At 41.4% G+C, this 21,893-nt stretch overlaps 1 protein-coding gene across 5 annotated transcripts in view; it reads right to left on the reverse strand.

Annotated features, from left to right (window-relative positions):
• Positions 1-21,893, reverse strand: part of NBAS (NBAS subunit of NRZ tethering complex) — a 329,576-nt gene that overhangs the window by 116,269 nt on the left and 191,414 nt on the right. For 4 of the 5 annotated variants that reach the window (XM_086323557.1, XM_086323555.1, XM_086323556.1 and 1 more), the window contains exons 36-40: positions 16,907-17,074; positions 13,582-13,695; positions 13,135-13,258; positions 4,050-4,126; positions 3,524-3,661 (exon numbers count right to left, since the gene is read on the reverse strand). In XM_086323557.1, coding sequence (XP_086179683.1) covers positions 3,524-3,661; positions 4,050-4,126; positions 13,135-13,258; positions 13,582-13,695; positions 16,907-17,074 — 621 coding nt within the window. Of the gene's footprint in view, positions 1-3,523; positions 3,662-4,049; positions 4,127-13,134; positions 13,259-13,581; positions 13,696-16,906; positions 17,075-21,893 lie in introns of those variants that run through there. The other variant, XR_015135793.1, reaches the window with a different exon arrangement.

The raw sequence follows: 21,893 nt of genomic DNA on the forward strand, positions 1-21,893 counted from the left end.
CCTGGCAGGCTACAGTCCATGGGGTCACAAAGAGTCAGATATGACTGATTGACTTTAACTTTACTTTTCAACTTAAAAAAAAAAAAAAAAAAGATGTATTTACAATAATTAGAAAGGTAAGAAAGATAATTAAAAAAAATCATTTCAGGCAGCAGAGAAAGTTTCACACAGGAGGCTTTTGTAAGCTCAGACTTATCTGCTACTAGTGGGAAGAAGTAAGAGGTATTTCAGGCAGGAGAATTACATCTGCACAGACACCAAGGCATGGGAAAGGATGTCAAAATCAGAGAAATATACAGTCTGAACAGTCAGAACATAAACTTCAAATGAGCCAGTGTCAGGATCATGACTGGTGGGGTGAGGAAGAGCCACCAGTGTTCACTGAGTGGCTTCCCTGTCAAACACGGGAGTAGAGATTTCAGCCAACAGCCACTGCAAAGCGGGTAGAAACATCATGCTGGAGTGCGAGCCAGAGATCACTCGGGTCCAAAACACAGGGACACGCTGCTTCTGAAACAAAGCTGGAGTGGCCACACGACCAGACAATGGGCAGGTAAAGACTGGAATCAGGAGCTCCGGTGACTGAGGTCACTTTCTACTGGAGCGACCCTGAACAAGTAACCCAATTTCTCTGAGTCTTACCTTCTGCAGAGGCTGCCACTTCTGCAAAATGAGGCTGCTCAATGGATCAAATGGCAGAATGAATGTGAAAGGTACTAAGACAGCCTATGCCTTCCCAAGGTGAGTCTCATCCTTCTACCGTTCCCAGAGAGCTTCCCTAAACAAGCCCCACATACACCCCTGCTGTGACCCCTCCTGACACCTTCCCGGCCTAGAGGAGACCCGAACGGGTCACAGTGAAGTCTAGTCACCGACTCCACTGCTATACTTTCCCTCTGGAGTTGGGCAACACTTCTGTGCCTCACATTTTATAAAGTAATACTTTCAATACTTCCTTAAATACTTGTGAAAAAACACTAGAGTACATAGGATGGCACAGGGACATATCAACTTCTCTGTTATAGGTTCCATCCTTTTATCTAGAATGCTCTCCTCCCCTCAGTCTTCCTCGTGCTATGCTCATCCTTTTCTTTAGTCAAAGGTCACCCTCTTAACTCAGGCCTTTCCTGAGCCTGTTTTAAACTGAACTCCACTGCTTAACTTTCTTCTTTGCTTTTTGTTTGCAAAGCTCTTATCATAATCAAACAAAAGATATATTTACTTTTTTTGTTGTTGATGGTGCCCCTCCCCAAACATAATGTAAATCTGCAAAGGGGAAGGGTTTTTATACACACTGTCCACTACTGCCTTCCCAGGATCTAGAACACTGCCTGGCACAAGCAGTCATCTGACAAATATTTTTGATAAACACACACACATTATCCAACTGCCTCCTATGTACTGAAGGATGACTCATTAATTTTCAGTATTCTCCCCCAGGGAACACCCATTTACCCCCCTTGACATTCCAGATCCTGCAACGAGGAAACCAATGAATACAACACAGACACCGGCCTGAAACAGCTCGTTATCCAGTGAGATGAAAATAGGCAAATTCAAAGTAACACAGTACAGAAGTCACGAGGTAAGGAAAGGGCAGTACAGGCACACAGAGGAGCGTCCAGCACAGCTTGGGGGCACGACAGGATGGTGGCAGGCGGCAGGACCCGAGCACTAAGCAAAGGCATGCTGGTGAAACATTATGGGCAAAAGATTACAACATGCTGAAGACAAGGAACGGAGAATACACGGGCTGTGTGAGAACTTTAAGCAGCTTGGTATGGCTGAACAAAAGGAAAATGAAGGTGAGGAAACAGAGGCCAGACGACCTCGCTAGGGCCATGGGAAACCACTGAAGCACTGAAGTGAAGGACAGGAAGCCCAGACCTCCATTCCGGAAAGGCTGCTCTGCTAGATGCCTGGAAAAAGATGCAGAGGCGACAGAAAGGAAGAGACGATGCTTGTTCCATTAAGTAAGTACACTGTTCCAGAAATTAACCTGCCTCACTTGCACCTATATATAATCACTTCTTTCCCTCAATTTATAACATAGTAGGTCAATTCCTTATCTCAAACAAAAACATACCTGGGATATAAAAGCAAAACAAAGGAAAATTACTAGAGTATAGGGGGAAAAAGTAGTACAAAGCAGCAGTAGCAATCAAAAAAAGAAATTCAAAATTTCCCAAATAAAGTAATACATGAACTAGCCTAAAAAAGACAGTCCTTTCCTTGGCCCAAACTTCATCCTAATATACCCATTTCTGAAAACAACACCCACTCGTAATGATGATGCCCTTGGGAGAGTAACCTGTGTGGCAGAGAGTTCGCTCATTCCCCTTTCTCTTTCTAAATAAAAACTGATGAATCAAAGCCAAAGATTTTGCCATGAACAGAATGTTTTCATATACTTACAGGCTCTTAGATATGTTTTGGATGGCCAAGGCATCCAAATTCTTTATCGGCAGTCTGCTCCGGGTCAGAGGGGGAAGAATCCTGCCTCAATAGACACTGAGCCTTGAATTTGTACACAGAGTGGATTTGAAAGTCTAATCTATTTGCTTATCTATTCTTAAAGTGGTAATTCTCTTAAAATACCCAGTGTAAAAAGGAGATAATTTCTGAATGCTGATGCTTAAAGCTGGTGCAGACAAGTAAACCTAGAGGCCTTCCATTTTCCAGCAGCACCTGAAACACTTTTGGGTCCAGAAAAGAAGGCAATGTAAGTTGAGGCCAAGCTCAGGTGCACTCACTCAGAAATTAACAATGAATTTAAATAAGGTGTCAGAACCATGCGAGGAAGTAGGCATAGTATGTCTCAACATCTCACCTGCACCATTACTACTCTCGTACCTCTCTGGCTTAAAAATACATAAAAGTGCAGTGCTGTTCAAAGAACAACACTGCATACTGTCCTAAATCAGAGCCATCTTCCTCTTGAGAAAGTAGTTACAAAGCCAGTTATCCGTTTCTCCTCTACTACTTCAGCCTTTCCTAAGAATGCTAGAAAATGAAATAAATGACAGAGAAGTTAGGGGTGAATCAACATTCACCTTCGGAGAAGGCGATGGCACCCCACTCCAGTACTCTTGCGGAAAATCCCATGGACGGAGAAGCCTGGCAGGCTGTAGTCCGTGGGGTCACTAAGAGTCGGACACGACTGAACGACTTCACTTTCACTTTTCACTTTCCTGCATTGGAGAAGGCAATGGCAACCACTCCAGTGTTCTTGCCTGGAGAATCCCAGGGACAGCGGAGCCTGGTGGGCTGCCGTCTATGGGGTCGCACAGAGTCAGACACGACTGAAGCGACTTAGCAGCAGCAGCAGCAACATTCACCTTACATACTAGAACCTCTGCCTCTTATTAATGCATGGAAAAGCAACTCCATCTAACACAGCCACTGTGAATGCATTCTGAATGCAAAGTGTTTCAGTCCCTCCGAAGAGGTAAATACGTGTTTTAACTATTTTAGAAAAGCTTTACCATTTCTTATTAATAAAGTGGAAACTGTGAGGACTCACCCTGTAAAGAGGATGGCATTTGTCCCTGAAACATGGAGCCAACTGGGCATAGATCTGGAGGCTATAATAATAGGCTGCCAATTGGAGAGAGAGAGCAGAGTGGGACTGCTTTTCAAAGCACTTGTTAGCATCTAACACCTACAAGGGAGAACAAGAGAAAGAGCTCAGCTGAAAGGAAACTGGCACAACCATCATAAACCATTACATTTCTAGTCCTTACTGTAGAATTTTGGTTCAAAGTTTCTATCAAATCGACTCAAGCTCATCTTAACATGACTACATTAAAATTCAGACATATTATAAAGGCAGATCCTATGCATGTGAAAGCAGATTTTAAAATCAAGATTTCAGCTAACATTGTAGACTTTACTCTTGAGATACTGACCACAGCCCTTCCATTATGCAGAGGCACAACCAGAAGGAAATGAAACATGCAATAAACAATTCACTGGTGAAAATCCCCAGTAGAGACTTTCAGTTTATTCATTTTTTAAGTCCTTTTTTTCTTGGTTAAAGGCAAACTTACCTGTGGTAAGGCCAGGAGATAAGCAAGAGCCAAGGTCATATCATTTGGTAAAGCGTCACTTGCTAGCTGTAAGAGAACTGGATGCACGGGGAAAAAAAATTCATTATTTTCTTTGAGGATCCATGTGACAGTCATGGTTACTAAGTATCACGATTTTAGTCCTTCATGATTTCAACTGTAATTATCTTCAGAGAACTTTTTAAGATGCTTTATGAGAAAGTCTATTCAGCACCATCGAAGTACAGATTATATGAAACTACGTTAAATGGTAGAATTGCCTTAACTTAGACACACTATGCCATTTGCTACTTACATATGTGAATACTGTTAGTGCAGCTACAAAGTCTAAGTGCAAACAGATCAGTGAGGATGTCACTTCCAGCTAATCTTCGAGTTTTAGAGACCCAGGCCATGCTATACAATTCTGGATATCAATGACAGCTACTGTGGAAGATGACCACGTGAGCACTCATGGTCAGAACAACACAGATCTGCGAGAGCAGACTTAGGATAACTCTCTTGATTACTACAGTCATGACAATATGGCTGGGTTCTTTCTCTGCACCACACTCCACAAAAAGAAAACAAGTTTCATGCTTTGATTATATAACATCTTAAAATATCCCAACCGTTACAACTTTTATAAAACTTCTGTATATAAGCAACAACCTATCAATGTCATGGATTTAATAAAAGAGAGAACACTGCGAATAACACCTGTGTTTATATCCATTTTGTATTAACAAGGAGGCACTCATTTAGGACCTTAAGTGACCAATACCAGACAGTCACTGTCATCACAGTGTAAACTTTTTTTTATAGAGAACAGACTCTCCTGATCTTCACTAATGATGGTAAACAGCATCTAAATAATTCAAAGTAAGTAATATTTCACTCTGTAAATACACCATATAATTTTATGGTGTATTAGAGGAAACTGAAAGTCGCTCAGCCATGTCTGACTCTTTGCAACCCCATGGAGTATACAGTTCTCCAGGCCAGAATACTGGAGTGCGTAGCCTTTCCCTTCTCCAGGGGATCTTCCCAACTCAGGGATAGAACCCTGGTCTCCTGCATTGCAGGTGGATTCTTTACCAGCTGAGCCTAGATGAGCCAGCTCTAAGTGGGTGGAGTGTCAGAAGTGACCTAAAACTCCATGTCTTGTCCTGACTCATCTAAAAGGGAACTAGGCTTCTTGCACAGCACCTCTAGTAAAAGAATCTGAGTTCTCTAAACACTCATTTCCTCTACAACTGCAACCTCCAATCTCATCTAGCTTTTCTCCACTCCATTTTTACTTCCTTCAGGTATTTCCCTTCCTTATGTACAAAAGAGGACAGTTTTCAAACCACCCCTTTTCTGGCTTTTAGAATCTAAACCTATTCATCAAAACCAGCCCTGTCTCGAATGGCTCAGGAGCCCTTATTCCAGGTGAATGGCCGATACCCCAGCTAATGGAGGACCGTCCCTCTCAGAGTTGTGTTTGGGGCTAGTCTGAGCCCTGCCTGGGAAAATCATCCAGTCCCATTACTGACTTCCAGTCAGATCTTTTCTCCTTTCTTTCTTTCCTTGTTTTTTGTTTTTGTTTTTAATCCTATCATCAACTCAATCTTACACTCCATTTAATGTGCATTTGGCGATTTCCAAAAATCAAAGCACCTTCAAGGGATGAAAAAATACGCTACCTCTGAAGATATTCCTAAGCATATGCTCCAGATCCTGAAGGAAATTCCAAAAGGAAAACAACCCAACAAAAAACAAAAACAACAAAGAACAGTCATGACGACGTGGCTGGAATAAAGCAGAGTTCCCTTGAGAGACCTTTGTGAGGGAAAAACTAGATCTGAAAATATAAATTTCAATAGGTTTATTTTTCAAATATTTAATATTATTTCACAGATACAACTCAAAAGATGGTCACCAGTGTTTCTTGAACATATATCATTGAATACAAAGCTTTTAGCAGGCAAAAGAGAAAAGAAATAATTAATTTCCATGAGCTAAAAGTAATGACAAAAATCACCCTCAGAGGAGTCCAAAGAATCATTGTTATTTTTACAAATAGTGAAAATAATCATTTTAAAATACAAATATTTGCTCCAAGTGAATAATAACCACAAAGGCTTCATTTCATATAAACAACTCTTATGTCTGACTCTTGTGACCCCATGGACTGTAGCCTGCCAGGCTCCTCTGTCCATGGAATTCTCCAGCAAAGAGTGCTGCAGTGGGTTGCCATTTCCTTCTCCAGGAGATGTTCCCAACCCAGGGATCAAACGCAGGTCTCGTGCATCACAGGCAGATTCTTTACTGAATGAGCCACCAGGGGAGCCCCATATTCACAACAGTATTCATCAATTTTAAAACTTTCCTGCAATTTATGATGCACTGACATTTGAGGGGGAAGAGTCTTGTCAATCTGGGCTATTGGCAAACTAGTCAGTTGCCAAGTAAAGCAAAGAGCTTCCCTGCGGGCACACCACTGATGTGCAAACCAACCAGCTCGGAGCCAATTCTCTGAACCAGCCCCTTTCTCTGGCTTCTGCATTCCAGGCGCAATATCACCTCTGCCCTGATCACCCCAGGGCCAAGTGCTAGATAGCCAGAAATCACCCCACAGCCCAGAGTCCACCAAAGTTACCCAAACTCTTTCTCTCAAGCTTGCTCAAGCATGCCTACCAGACCTCGCCTGTTATTTCCCATGAAAACCCATACTCTGCCCCCTTCATACCTTCTGCCTCCCTCTCCCTCTCTCTCTGCCCTGAGGTAAAGACACAGTGAGAAGGCAGCTGTGTGCTAGCCAGAAGAGATAGCTCACCAGAACCCAACCACACTGGCATCTGATTTCCAGTCTCCAAACTGTGAGACTGGGAATTTTTGCTGTTTAAGCCACCTGGTCTATAGTATTCTGTCCTGTCAGCCCAAGCTGACTAACGCAGACAGAAAACAAGACATATAAAATAAGATATCTCTCTCCATTGGTATGTATCAGGCTATCGACAATCGTATGCTATTACAAGCAATGAACATGTGCCGTATTTTCCATGTGTGAGAATTCATGGAATAAATTCCCAGAAGAGGAATCACTAGGTCAAATAATCCCACAACTATAATTTTTATAGCTATCGCCAAATTGCCATGTGTTTTTCAAATCTCATTTTAAGCCAAGTCCTTGTTGTAGCATCTCCACCAGGACTGCCCTTTAGCTGGCATATCTCATCTACCTGAATGCCCATTTGGCCCATTTCTCAAGAGGCCTCCTGACATCTACTTCAACCACAGAAGATGAAGATCGCTTAAGCTGAGGGTGAGTCCAAAGTCCTCTCCACAGGGTAAGCTTCATTGATATGAGTTGACTCCTCAGAATTAATCCTAAGAGAAAGGTACCCTGGCTTTCTGTTTCATCTTTCTGTTTCTTTCATCTGTTTCTGAGTGAATTGATGACTCAGACTTTTGCCCCACTCTCATCAGACGAACTCCAGTGAAATCCAGAATACTACATCCTATTTAAAATCTTCTGGGATTGGGTTCTCTTACTTGTACAGCCCTCCTGCAGATGAAAACTATGTACTCTGGATAAAGCATGAAAAACAGGTATCTTAAGGCACTGGTGAGGCACTCAGAGCAGACAGAAACTAGAGGGCAGATGCCACTTGAAAAATGAAATGACACCAGTGAGTTTCCCATCTTTACAGCTTCTATCCTGAGGGCAAGCTTCTGTCTGCTCCTTGCCAGGCAGGTAAAATTCAGATGGAGAACTTGAAGTCTTAAAGAACCACAGCCCAGAAAAACCACAAAAGCCAACAAGAGAGGTCTGATAGTTCCTTAAAAAACTGTGGCTCATCAACTCCACCCTTAGATAGTTACCCTAGAGAAATAAAAACAAAGGTCCGTAAAAACACAGGTTCACAAAAACTGCTGAGTTCACAGCAGCTTTTTCATAACAACCCTCAGTTGGAAAAAGCTCCCATGTCCCTCACCAGGAGAAGGGGTAAACTGTGGTATATTCATACAGTGGAATACCTTTCAGTTATTAAAAAAATAAGAAAGAAAGAATAGAGAAAAACCTACTGATAGAAGCAGATAAATCTCATTTCACGTAAAAGAATATATCCCACTGAATGAATTCTAGAACAGTCAAAACTCATCTACAGCAGGGAAAAAACTGAACATCTGTCAGTTCCGATTGGGAGCGTGGGGTGGGTGTTTTCAGGAAAGAGGCATCGACTTTCTGGGGTGACAGTAATGTTCTGCATCTTGAAAGGAGCCAGGGTTACACAGGCGCTGTGCTTGTCAAAACTCACAGTCTTATGTCTACACTTAGCGTTTTTGCATTTCATTGTTTGTACATGAAAAAAAAATAATAAAATGTTGTAAAATAAAAAAGTAAGAAATATTGAATGTAGTTAAAGATACGCACAGTGCATGTCAAGAGGCAACGAGTAACGATGCCTACAACTCTGAAATGTGTCAGAGAAAGAAGCTGTATTTGGTGGGAGGACTAGAGCAAGTGTAGTAAAATATTAATTGTTGAAATCCAGGTGGAGAGTATATGGGAGGTTCACTGTAGAAGTTTCTTGACTTTTCTGTGCATTTGAAAATTTCCTTAATAAAATATTTACGGAAGAAAGGGGGAAAAAAATCCTTCTGAAAACAGGGTCAAATGCTCAAGCTCCCCAACAGTTATTTCCCAAACGGGGTTCCGTGTGGACAAGTATACTTGTACCTCCTCTCTAGCACTCAGGCAGCCGAGTTTCCAGCCACACAAAGCCTGTGGCCTCCCTGCTGCTCCAAGACGGGGAAGGCCACCATCACCGGTGTCGGGCACACCAGCATCTCCTACGTGCCCAGGTTGAAAGGAAAGGGATCGTGTCTCTTCCCTGAACCTTAACACAACTGTCAAAGTCACTCTGTGACATCTTTTTTCTCCCACAGCTAGATCACAGCTCATTAATCCCTACAACCCAAGTGCTGACCCAGAACCCCTCCTCACTAACTGAATTATTGAAGGAAACCAACTTGGTGGGGGGCTTGGGGGAAGATGAGAGGGGAGAGACGGGAGGAGGGGAAATGGGAGACACGTCATAACTGCCCACACTTGCCCCCATCCCAACTTTCTCAGCAGCCCTCACTGAGGTGCAGTTCAAACCCCCACATATAGGAAGCTTCTCAGACCTTCAATCTGTGAGCCATGTAAAGCTACATATGACAAAATTATCAAGGAGGATCTGAAGTAGTCCAGAAACCATAGGGTTTCAATCGGATGGGATCCACCAGATATCTTGCTGGCTGTAGACTATATTGCAGTGATTTTTCATTACCATTTAAAATACATGTATTTATTTTAAAAAATATAATAATAAAGATCTGTCCTACATTTAGCACTGTGTATGAATTTAATTTGCAATGCTTATTTTCTAACCTTGCAGAAAATACACTGCATTTTCTAGACAAGTAATACTTCTCTAGAAATCAGATGAAATCTATGCCTAAGCCTCCAAGCACTAATTCTCTGCAAAATAAGTGCCTCTGGAAAGCACTCTATGATAAATTTAATTCCAGAACAGAATTCACAGAGGAAAGCTGCCCATATTATTGATTTAGAAATCATTAGCCATTAAATCATTCATTTAGCTAAATAAATAATGATCAATTTTCTTCAGCTAGTCTCCATAAAAAACCTTTTCATCAACTTTATTAAAAAATTCTGAAAAGTCAGATCGCGTTGGGAAGTATAATTTGTATCATGACCTACTTCTGAACCAAAGTCAGGAGTCACATTTCTGTAATTTTTAATTTAGGTCATTTAACGTATATCATTCATCGAATCTGTTGAGTTTCTAACAAATATTTGACACTATAAAATAGCTAATGATATCTGTCTCAAATATATTAGCATCCTCAAGAGAAACCAAACGTGATCATTTTGTAACATACGGAAATATCAAATCATGATGCTATATACCAGGAACTAACAATTTTGTAGGTCAATTACACTCCAGAAACAAACTCACAGAAAAAGAGATTAGATTTGTGGTTACCAGAGGCAGCGGGTAGGGGAAGGTAGAATTAGATGAAAGTAGTCAAAAGGTATCACCAACTTTGAGTTATAATTGAATGTTATACTCCAGGTACAAGGACAGTAGGTGGCTCAAGGACCAATGCTTCAGTGAATGATGTACACATGGTGAGAAAGGGAACAGGAGGGAATCCCTGACTTATCATTGTGCTACCCCCCAATCCATACAGCTCCTCCACAAAAATCTCTATTTGCTTCATGCTTCCAGATCATTCTGAGGCCTCATCATTTAGTTACCAGCTACCACAAAGATGGTCAGGTATTTTAAGAACACCATGAAAGGGGGAGGCCAAATTTAATCTAGAAAGTTGTGCCCCACCAGGACCTTATTCTCAAGAACTCTCCACCTTCCTCCAAAAACAGCTCTGGAAAACAGCAGAAGCTTTAATAAACTGAGAAATCAGTGCGACAGAGTCTCTCCAAGGACACAGCCATCTTTCAAACCTTTAGCACGTGGTTCCATTTTCTTGCCTTTTTTTGTAAGAGAGGTATGCAAATACACACACACACATATATATGTCATAAGCTAAATCATAAATTAACATATTCTTGACTGGAGATGTATTAATATATCTTTTGTAACCCCAATGTTTGGAGAAGGGAAAGGCTACCCACTCCAGTATTCTGGCCTAGAGAATTCCACGGACAGTCCATGGGGTCGTAAAGAGTAGGACACGATTGAGCCACTTTCACTTCACTTTCAGAGTTGGAGAAGGCAATGGCACCCAACCCCAGTACTCTTGCCTGGAAAATCCCATGGACGGAGGAGCCTGGAAAGCTGCGGTCCATGGGGTTGCTGAGGGTCAGTCACGACTGAGCGACTTCACTTTCACTTTACCCCAATGTTATTGACCAGAGTGTTTCCGTATTCACTTACACAGCAAATTGCTGGTCACAGGCCTTAGGTTCTGCAAAAATCCTCTAATCGATAATGTGTTAAGATATTACATAAGTCAATGTTTCCAAATCCTGGTTATTAATTCAGTCCTTTACTATACCAATTAACAGATGATATTTCCATGTCTAACCAGTATTTTCTTAGGGTCTTAGATTTTATCTGTATAAGCTATTCCAACAATCAATCATAATTTAATCCATGAGTAATGTATTACAATATTTGTAAAGAAAAGAAAGAAGAAATAATTAAAAGGGGAAATAGCAATGCAACTATACTCTTAGAATTCAATATCACTTATAAGATGTGTCATGATTTAGCAATAGCTTCTTGGAGGCAAAAAAGAAACATGAACGTACCTGTGAATCAGTGTTCAACTGTGACTTGAACACTAATTTCAGAAAAGCAAGGAAGAACTTAAAGAGTCTCTTGATAAAGGTGAAAGAGGAAAGTAAAAAAGCTGGCTGAAAACTCAACATTCAAAAAATTAAGCTCATGGCATCTGGTCCCATCACTTCATGGCAAATAGAAGGGGAAAAAGTAGAAACAGTGACAGACTTTATTTTCTTGGGCTCCAAAGTCTCTGCGGCTGGTAACTGCAGCCATGAAATTAAAAGATGCTTGCTCTTTGGAAGGAAAACTATGGCAAACCTAGACAGCATATTAAAAAGCAGAGATAGCACTTTGCTGACAAAGGTCTGTCTAGTCAAAGTTATGGTTTTTCCAGTAGTGATGTACGGATGTAAGAGTTGGACCATAAAGAAGGCTGAGTGCTGAAGAACTGATGCTTTCAAACTGTGGCACTGGAGAAGATTCTTGAGAGCCCCTGAATAGCAAGGAGATCAAACCAGCCAATCCTAAAGGAAATCAACTGTGAATATTCACTGGAAGAACTGATGCTGAAGCTCCAATACTTAGGCTACCTGATGCAAAGAGCTGACTCATTGTAAAAGACCCTAATGCTGGAAAAGATTGAGGGCAGGAGGAAAAGAAGCCAAGAAAGGATGAGATGGTTGGATGGCCTCACCATCTCAATGGACATGGGTCTGAGCAGACTCCAGGAGATAGTGAAGGACAGGGAAGCCTGGCATGCTGCAGTTCAGGGGTCGCAAAGAGTTCAGAGAAACTATAGATCATGATATGCATCTCAGAACTGAAGAAAAACGGTAACTTTGTAAAAACCTCCAGCATCCCAGGCTCTGCAGAGTATTTGCTTCTTCTCTTTACAACTGCATATAAATAATGATTGAAAGAAGGATGATCTAAAAATAAGTTATAGTATCAGGTTTCCAGGAACATGGCAGTTCTATTCCCCACATACATTTTTTCCAAGTTTTACTTCACACTGCAATGTGTTCCATTAAAACACAGCATCATTCAGGCTCATTAGCAGTTATAGGCTATATGGAAGTGCAAGTCCTGGACAAGACTGCCAAGAAAACTGTCTTTCCCTTCTTTATTCCTTACAGATACCTAGAATATAGACAAGATAGCTGGAGCTCCAGTTGTCTTTAAGTCCTGAAGTACCTACTAAGGCTGGCAAAGCAGAGAGGGAAAATTGAAAAATAAAAATAGTCAAGGCAATTACCCTGGAACCTTGAAAAGAAGTAAGGAGGTTAAAGAAGAAAAAAGTACAAATGGCAAGTGGTCTTTGGTCAACTGCATACATTTTCATTCTTTTCAAAAAATTTCACATGGAACGATATGGCACCATGTAGAAAATTCTTAAGACGAAATTCACATCTATAGTCCATGAAACAGGTACATAAGAGTTCTTGATTAACCCATAAAACCAGGAAAGAAAGTAGTATCTATTGAGCTCATTATTCTATATCATTCCCTGTAAGAATCACTTTACATGATTAGCACCCTAAATAGGAATTTTATCTCATTTATCCTTTTAAATCTTCAATATTACAAGTATCCAGAAAATAGTAGGTACTCAATAAATGATTTAAATCAATGAATAAATAAATGTATGAATGATGATGTCAAGTTAAGATACTCAAAATTACTGAAAATGTTACTGGTTTTCCTAACTCTCATTCATTCATACAGTCTCACCTATTATTCTGAGTTACACATTGTTGGGGAACTAGAACCTTTCATACCTTCTGTTGTTGGAAATACTTCTTCTCCTTCGGTTTTAGTTTCTGCCAGTTTCCCAGTTCTCAGTAACACTTCTGCAAAGCTTTCTACCGGGATATGCTGATAGGTGTCATAGGTCACTTCAGACTAGACAAGAGAAGGAGTGACATCATTTAATGGGATTGCTTTTTCTCTATGAAGATATTCTTAGAAAAGATAATGATAGGATTTTTATCTTCTCATAACTTGAATTATAGCTTCTCACTTACTAAAGCATATTATTCGATGTAAATTGTAAAACAGATTTTATTTTAGTCTCATAACACGTAACAAATCAGATAAAACCAATGCAAAACATGAGTATGAACAAAAGAAGTACACCTTCAAAAAAACCGCATATTTTGTTTGTAGTAAAATGCTCGCAGCCACCATGATAGTTAAATCTATGTTCTTAGGCACACTACCCTTACCTCTACAACAAAGGGATTGGAGATGACAGATTCATAAAAAGGATGACAGCCTTGTTTTTCTAGGCCTTCATTGGCTCTGGTTCCAATTTGATAAACACCACCAAATTCTTGACCCTAAACAGAACAAAGTGATGATCAGTGGATAAAGGAAAGAGAGCTGGGAGAGGAGGTGGAGGAGGAAAGGAAGGAAGAAAGAACAAATAGATTTCAGGAGAAATGGATCACGTGTACTGTGCGAGCTGAAGAGAGAGTGTCAGAGCGACACTGAAACCCAGCGGAGAATATTAAGAATCATCACCACGTTCTGAGCAGCGCTTCAGCCTCACCCTGAAGTGCTTTTTGATTCTTCTGGTCACTTTGACATCACTGAATCAGAAACACTGAAGCAATCGGTGTCACACACATGGCCAGTTTTCTATACAACAGTCCGGATAACCTTTCTAAAACATCATTCTATATATGCTGTTCCCTTGCTCCAAAAAACCTTTAATAGCTCTGAATAATGCAGTCAGCAGTATCAAATATAACTACACAAAATAACATTCAAATTCACTAAATGCTAATTACCATTAAAGGCTAACACTCCATGCAACTACTTTGTCCGTTCTACCGGCCTCTGTGCCCTCCTCCCGTTACAAGGGTAATGGTCCATGCTGACTGCCCACCTCTGCCCCCAGGCCTGCCACAGACCACACCTGCTGAAATCACAGCAGCTGGAGGCAAGGTAAGACTGGGCTCCCTTCACCAGCCCCACCGCCCCCCACAACTACAACCCACACGAACATCTTTATTAGACTGGTCTTCAGTATTCATTAGCAATATTTTAGTATCCCTACTATGGTTTATTATCTTTATGCTTTGCTCTCCTCAAACAGACTGTAAAGCCCCTTATTGGAAGAGCCAACAAGAAGACATTCACCCAATCCTCCAATTCATGGAGCACTTACTTAGGGCAAGCACAGCCTAAGAAACAATCAAGCTGCTGCTGCGAATGATGTTAAAATAGTTTCTTCAGAGAAAACTATATACTAGGCACAGTGGTAACCACTTTATCTAAGACGTTGTTGTTGTTCATTAGCTCAGTCATGTCCGACTCTTTGCAACCCCATGGACTGTAAAATGCCAAGCTTCCCTGTCCTTTACTATCTCCCGGAGCATGCTTAAACTCATATCCATCAAGTCAGTGATGCCATTCAACCATCTCATCCTCTGTAGACTCCTTCTCCTCCTGTCTTCAATCTTTTCCAGCATCATGATCTTTTCTAATGAGCCGGCTCTTCACATCAGGTGGCCGAAGTATTGGAGCTTCAGCATCAGTCCTTCCAAAGAATATTCAGGACTGATTTCCTTTAGGTTTGACTGGTAAGGTCTCCTTGCAGTCCAAGGGACTCTCAAGAGTTTTCTCCAACACCACAGTTCAAAAGCATTACTTCTTCAGCACTCAGCCTGCTTTACTTAATGGTCCAACTCTAAGACTTTCAAAAAGCCCCAACAGGTGAGACAGAAAATAACCCTAATCAAAATCCAGTGTGATGCATGCAGCAATGAGATGCACAGACTTCACCCAAAGTCAAGCCCACAGCCCATCAGTAAGTGGTTTCTTCTGGGTGATTATCCTCCATTCTCTCTCCTGCATATCCCACGTTCAGACCATCAGCAGGTCCACAAAGTACACCCTCAAACCAAAGACTTCTCATGTCCCTCATGGCTACCCTAATCTAAGCCATCAACATCTCTCAGCTGGACTCCTGGAAGAGAGAAGCATCTTTTTGCTTCACTACTGATGACTCTCTGCACAGAAGTTAAACAGATGTATTAAAAGTAACCTTGGATCACATGACTGCATTGTCTGAATTTTCAAACAACACTGTGTTGCTGAGAAGCAGATCTGTAGTTCTCTTCACCATCTATGGAAGGCTTTACATGGTGGGTCTCTTCACCATCTCTCCAACCATTCATTTCCAACCATCTTCCCACTCATTATGCTGCACTCCCTTACCTTGGCCCCCTTCTACAAAGACATCAGGCTATTTCTTCAAAATGTACTTGTCTGCTTGGCTTACTCAGCTTTCTGCTCAGAGTGATTCCTTTTCTGAGAAACTAACCCCCCTGCTGCAATCAGAACTTCGCTCCTCCAGTATCACTCACTATTCCACTACCTTGCTTAAGTTCTCTGCACAGTACTCATCACCACCTGCCATCTCATTATCATACAAATATTTTATCTGTTGGTTTCTTTTTTGCTCCCACTGAGACACAGGGGACTCAAAGGAAGGAAATCAGACTGAAGGGTTTCCCCACTCTATTTCCCATGATGAGCACAACATCTGACACGTGGAAAATGCCTGGTAAGTATCTGCAGAATGAATGAATGAGATACTCAAGTGTTTGGGGTACCTTTATAAAAAGGCCCCTGCTTCTTCTTCCTGTTAGTTTCCTAGTATTTGGCTAAAGAACGGAAAGCAGCATGACGATGCAGGGAAAACAGGAGGGACACAGTGGGCTAAGAAGTCACAGAAAACAACCTCAATGCTTGTCCTGACCTCTACTTGCAGAAACACGAAAGAATCGGTTAAAACATTCCCTTGACCTAGAGGCCCCACTGAAGACTGAATGTGCCCCACCCCGACCCCAACCTCATGTTGAAATCCTAACCCCTGTGTAACAGTGTTAGGAGGTGGGGCCTTTGATAAGTGATTAAGTCACGATGGCAGAGCTGGAAAATGAGATTAGTGCCTTTATAAGAAAAGAGATTCCAGAAAAGTCCCTCACCCCCCTTCTACCATGTGAGGACACAGCAAACTGAAGGCATTCTATGAACCAGGAAGCAGGCCTGCATCAAACACTAAATTCTCCAGGGCCTTGACCTTGGACTTCCCAGTTTCCAGCACTGTGAGAAATAAACTGTCCGTTGTTTAAGTCACCTAGGCTAAAATATTTTTGTCACAGAAGCTAGAGAGAACTAAGACAGCCGCCAGGATGGCGCCTAGTGCTTCTCTTCTTTCTACTGCCCTACAGAAACAGAGCAAAAGAGAGAAAGCCTTAATAAACATCATTTTCCTTTTCATCTCAGTAAACTTCAATTCTGACATAGAAACCAACCTTACTTAAATCTATATCGATGGATTCTTCAAGTATAGTATGGTAGCAAATTACAGTCTATAAAATCAATTACTCATTCCCTATCCGATGGGAGGCCTAGATTTCTTAGGAGATTAATAATCTAAAGAAGATAAACTTAAATAGTGAAACCAACTGAAGAGCATGCTAATGAATTGACATAAACCACCCCAACTGCTTTAAGAAAACAGAATGCCTCGCTCACTTGAAGGGGCCGTAGGTAAGTCAAAGACTTCTTCCACCACTGCCCATCGCTGACGGCCTGCAGCACCGCCTTGGTGGTGGTGGTGGTGTTGGAGAGGACTTTCATGGTGGTAGCAGTGGTCCAGTGTAACAGGTCGGCTGAGTTGCTGCCTGGGACACTTACTTCATCCTATGTTTAAAAAAAAAAAAAAGAGAGAGAGAGAGAGAAAATGGCAAGAGTAAAAAGAAAAGAACAGAGCAGAGAGTGACAATGCGACAACTTGGAGTTATCCGACATGAAATTAAACAGATTTAAAAATTCATCTTTACCAATAACAACCCAAAAAAAATGTGAACGTGATATTAGCATACTGTACCTCCTTGAATCATTTACAAAAGAAAATTCAGTAAAGGAAAATACATCTTAATGCATTAGTCAAAGAATCTCTTTCAGAAGTATTTATAAAGCAAATAGTGGGTTCTTAATTTTTTTTTTTTTTTACTAATCTAATATCCTCCAATGAGGTACTCATGTTTGTTTCTTTAACAAGACATTTTAAACTATTTACGGTTTAGATTAAGAAATAAATTATTCACTTCAACAATGCTACTGTGACCCAGACAAAGGTACAAGATTCTGATGATCCACCTTTACATACTGAAAGGCATTTTGTTTTTCATCTAAACAAGTGGATGATTAATAGCATTTAAAAGGTTTCTAATGTGGAACCTCCTGCCAATCTCGAAGCAATCAGCTACAATTCCAACTCCCCATGTACTAACCCAAGAGGTTTCATGGGGAGAAAAATGCCAATATATCGACATTTGTTTAAACAGAAATGACAGTGACCACAGCTGCTTTTTGATCAAAGAAAGGGAAATTGTTCTATGAAAACCCAGCCTTTGGTTTAGTATTTGTCTACTTCTACTTACTTTTTCTGTAGTATTCTAGTCAAAGGAAAGAAAAATTAAGGTCTAGTCTTCCAATATGAACAACTTTCTTGCCACTAATAGGAGAGTTTAGTTCGGCTATTTGGGTCTACATCACATCATTCATTAATGTGTTATTTGAATAATAAAAAAAGATAAATCGTGGAATCACTCAATAATTACCTAGATATCATCACAACACACACTTAGGAGAAATTCACCATTTTAGACCAACTTGAAAGCCTCTATACAGGGTGGGTAGAATTACGGCCCCCGAAAAGACTCTGATGCTGGGAGGGATTACAGGCAGGAGGAAAAGGGGATGATAGAGGATGAGATGGCTGGATGGCATCACCGACTCGATGGACGTGAGTTTGAGTGAACTCCGGGAGATGGTGATGGACAGGGAGGCCTGGCATGCTGCGATTCATGGGGTCACAAAGAGTGAGACATGACTGAGCAACTGAATGAACTGAACTGAAAATACCTGCATCCTAATCCCTAGAACCTGAAAATATAGTACATTAGATGGCAAAAGACCTTGGCAGATATGATTAAGGACACAAACCTTGAGGTGAGGAGATAAATCTTGAATTATGAGTGGAACTAACCTAATCACATGAGCCTTTTAAGCAGAGAACCCTTCCCAGCTAGGGTCACACAGACACGCCCTGGGAGAAGAGGCAGGAGAGATGTGAAGCACATCATTGCTGGCTTTGGAGATTGACAGAGGTGGCCAAGAGTTAAAGAATGTGAGAAGCATGGAGAAGGGGAAAAGAAACTGGAGGTAATACCCAGCAAGGCAATGAGGACTTCAGTCCTGCAAACACAAGGAATTAAATTCTGTCAACAACATGAATTAGAGAAGGGAATGGAAACCCACTCCAGTGCCTAGAGAATTCCACAGACGTAGGAGCCCGGCGGGCTACAGCCATAGGGTCACAAAGAATCAGACACAACTGAGCAACTAACACTACTAACAACATGAATGAGCATGGAAATGAATTCTCTCCCAGAGCCTCCAGAAAGCACAGTCCTGTGGGCACCCTGACTTTGGCTGAGATCCTAAGCAAAAACCCACCCAAGCTCGCCACATTTCCGGCCTATGGGAATTATAATAACTTGCATTGTTTCATTCTGACAGAATGTGGTCCACTGGAGAAGGGAATGGCAAACCACTTCAGTATTCTTGCCTTGAGAACCCCATGAACAGTATGAAAAAGCAAAATGATAGGACACTGAAAGAGGAACTCCCCAGGTCAGTAGGTGCCCAATATGCTACTGGAGATCAGTGGAGAAATAACTCCAGAAAGAATGAAGGGATAGAGCCAAAGCAAAAACAATACCCAGCTGTGGATGTGACTGGTAATAGAAGCAAGGTCCGATGCTGTAAAGAGCAATATTGCAGAGGAACCTGGAATGTCAGGTCCATGAATCAAGGCAAATTGGAAGTAGTCAAACAGGAGATGGCAAGAGTGAATGTCGGCATTCTAGGAATCAGCAAACTAAAATGGACTGGAATGCGTGAATTTAACTCAGATGAACATTATATCTACTACTGCGGACAGGACTCCCTCAAGAGAAACGGAGTGGCCATCATGGTCAACAAGAGAGTCCGAAATGCAGTACTTGGATGCAATCTCAAAAACGACAGAATGATCTCTGTTCGTTTCCAAGGCAAACCATTCAATATCACAGTAATCCAAGTCTATGCCCCAACCAGTAACGCTGAAGAAGGTGAAGTTGAACGGTTCTATGAAGACCTACAAGACCTTTTAAAACTAACACCCAAAAAAGATGTCCTTTTCATTATAGGGGACTGGAATGCAAAAGTAGGAAGTCAAGAAACACCTGGAGTAACAGGCAAATTTGGCCTTGGAATACGGAATGAAGCAGGGCAAAGACTAATAGAGTTTTGCCAAGAAAATGCACTGGTCATAACAAACACCCTCTTCCAACAACACAAGAGAAGACTCTACACATGAGCATCACCAGATGGTCAACACCAAAATGAGACTGATTATATTCTTTGCAGCCAAAGATGGAGAAGCTCTATACAGTCAGCAAAAACAAGACCAGGAGCTGACTGTGGCTCAGACCATGAACTCCTTATTGCCAAATTCAGACTTAAATTGAAGAAAGTAGGGAAAACCACTAGACCATTCAGGTATGACCTAAATCAAATCCCTTATGATTTATACAGTGGAAGTGAGAAATAGATTTAAGGGCCTAGATCCAATAGATAGAGTGCCTGATGAACTATGGAATGAGGTTCGTGATGTTGTACAGGAGACAGGGATCAAGACCATCCCCATGGAAAAGAAATGCAAAAAAGCAAAATGGCTGTCTGGGGAGGCCTTACAAATAGCTGTGAAAAGAAGAGAAGCAAAAAGCAAAGGAGAAAAGGAAAGATATAAGCATCTGAATGCAGAGTTCCAAAGAATAGCAAGAAGAGATAAGAAAGCCTTCCTCAGTGATCAATGCAAAGAAATAGAGGAAAACAACAGAATGGGAAAGACTAGAGATCTCTTCAAGAAAATTAGAGATACCAAGAGAACATTTCATGCAAAGATGGGTTCGATAAAGGACAGAAATGGTATGGACCTAACAGAAGCAGAAGATATTAAGAAGAGATGGCAAGAATACACAGAAGAACTGTACAAAAAAGATCTTCAAGACCCAGATAATCACAATGGTGTGATCACTCACCTAGAGCCAGACATCCTGGAATGTGAAGTCAAGTGGGCCTTAGTAAGCATCATTACAAACAAAGCTAGTGGAGGTGATGGAATTCCAGTTGAGCTATTCCAAATCCTGAAAGATGATGCTGTGAAAGTGCTGCACTCAATATGTCAGTAAATTTGGAAAACTCAGCAGTGGCCACAGGACTGGAAAAGGTCAGTTTTCATTCCAATCCCAAACTACTCAAACTACTGCACAATTGCACTCATCTGACACTCTAGTAAAGTAAGGGTCAAAATTCTCCAAGCCAGGCTTCAGCAATATGTGAACCATGAACTTCCTAATGTTCAAGCTGGTTTTAGAAAAGGCAGAGGAACCAGAGATCAAATTGCCAACATCTGCTGGATCATGGAAAAAGCAAGAGAGTTCCAGAAAAACATCTATTTCTGCTTTATTGACTATGCTAAGCCTTCGACTGTGTGGATCACAATAAACTGTGGAAAATTCTGAAAGAGATGGGAATACCAGACCACCTGATCTGCCTCTTGAGAAATTTGTATGCAGGTCAGGAAGCAACAGTTAGAACTGGACGTGGAACAACAGACTGGTTCCAAATAGGAAAAGGAGTTCGTCAAGGCTGTATATTGTCACCTTGCTTATTTAACTTATATGCAGAGTACATCATGAGAAATGCTGGACTGGAAGAAGCACAAGCTGGAATCAAGATTGCCGGGAGAAATATCAGTAACCTTAGACATGCAGATGACACCACCCTTATGGCAGAAAGTGAAGAGGAACTCAAAAGCTTCTTGATGAAAGTGAAAGTGGAGAGTGAAAAAGTTGGCTTAAAGCTCAACATTCAGAAAACGAAGATCATGGCATCCGGTCCCACCACTTCGTGGGAAATAGATGGGGAAACAGTGGAAACAGTGTCAGACTTTATTTTTTGGGGCTCCAAAATCACTGCATATGGTGACTGCAGCCATGAAACTAAAAGACGCTTACTCCTTGGAAGGAAAATTATGACCAACCTAGATAGCATATTCAAAAGCAGAGCCATTACTTTGCCAACAAAGGTTTGTCTAGTCAAGGCTATGGTTTTTCCTGTGGTCATGTATGGATGTGAGAGTTGGACTGTGAAGAAGGCTGAGCGCCGAAGAATTGATGCTTTTGAACTGTGGTGTTGGAGAAGACTCTTCAGAGTACCTTGGACCGCAAGGAGATCCAACCAGTCCATTGTGAAGGAGATCAGCCCTGGGATTTCTTTGGAAGGAATGATGCTAAAGCTGAAACTCCAGTATTTTGGCCACCTCATGTGAAGAGTTGACTCATTGGAAAAGACTCTGATGCTGGGAGGGATTGGGGGCAGGAGAAGAAGGGGACGACAGAGGATTAGA

The sequence above is a fragment of the Bos grunniens genome, chromosome 11 (genome assembly GCF_055505025.1).
Source record: "Bos grunniens cultivar Pamir isolate PY7600 chromosome 11, Bosgru_T2T1.0, whole genome shotgun sequence".
NCBI classification, from domain to species: Eukaryota; Metazoa; Chordata; class Mammalia; order Artiodactyla; family Bovidae; genus Bos; species Bos grunniens.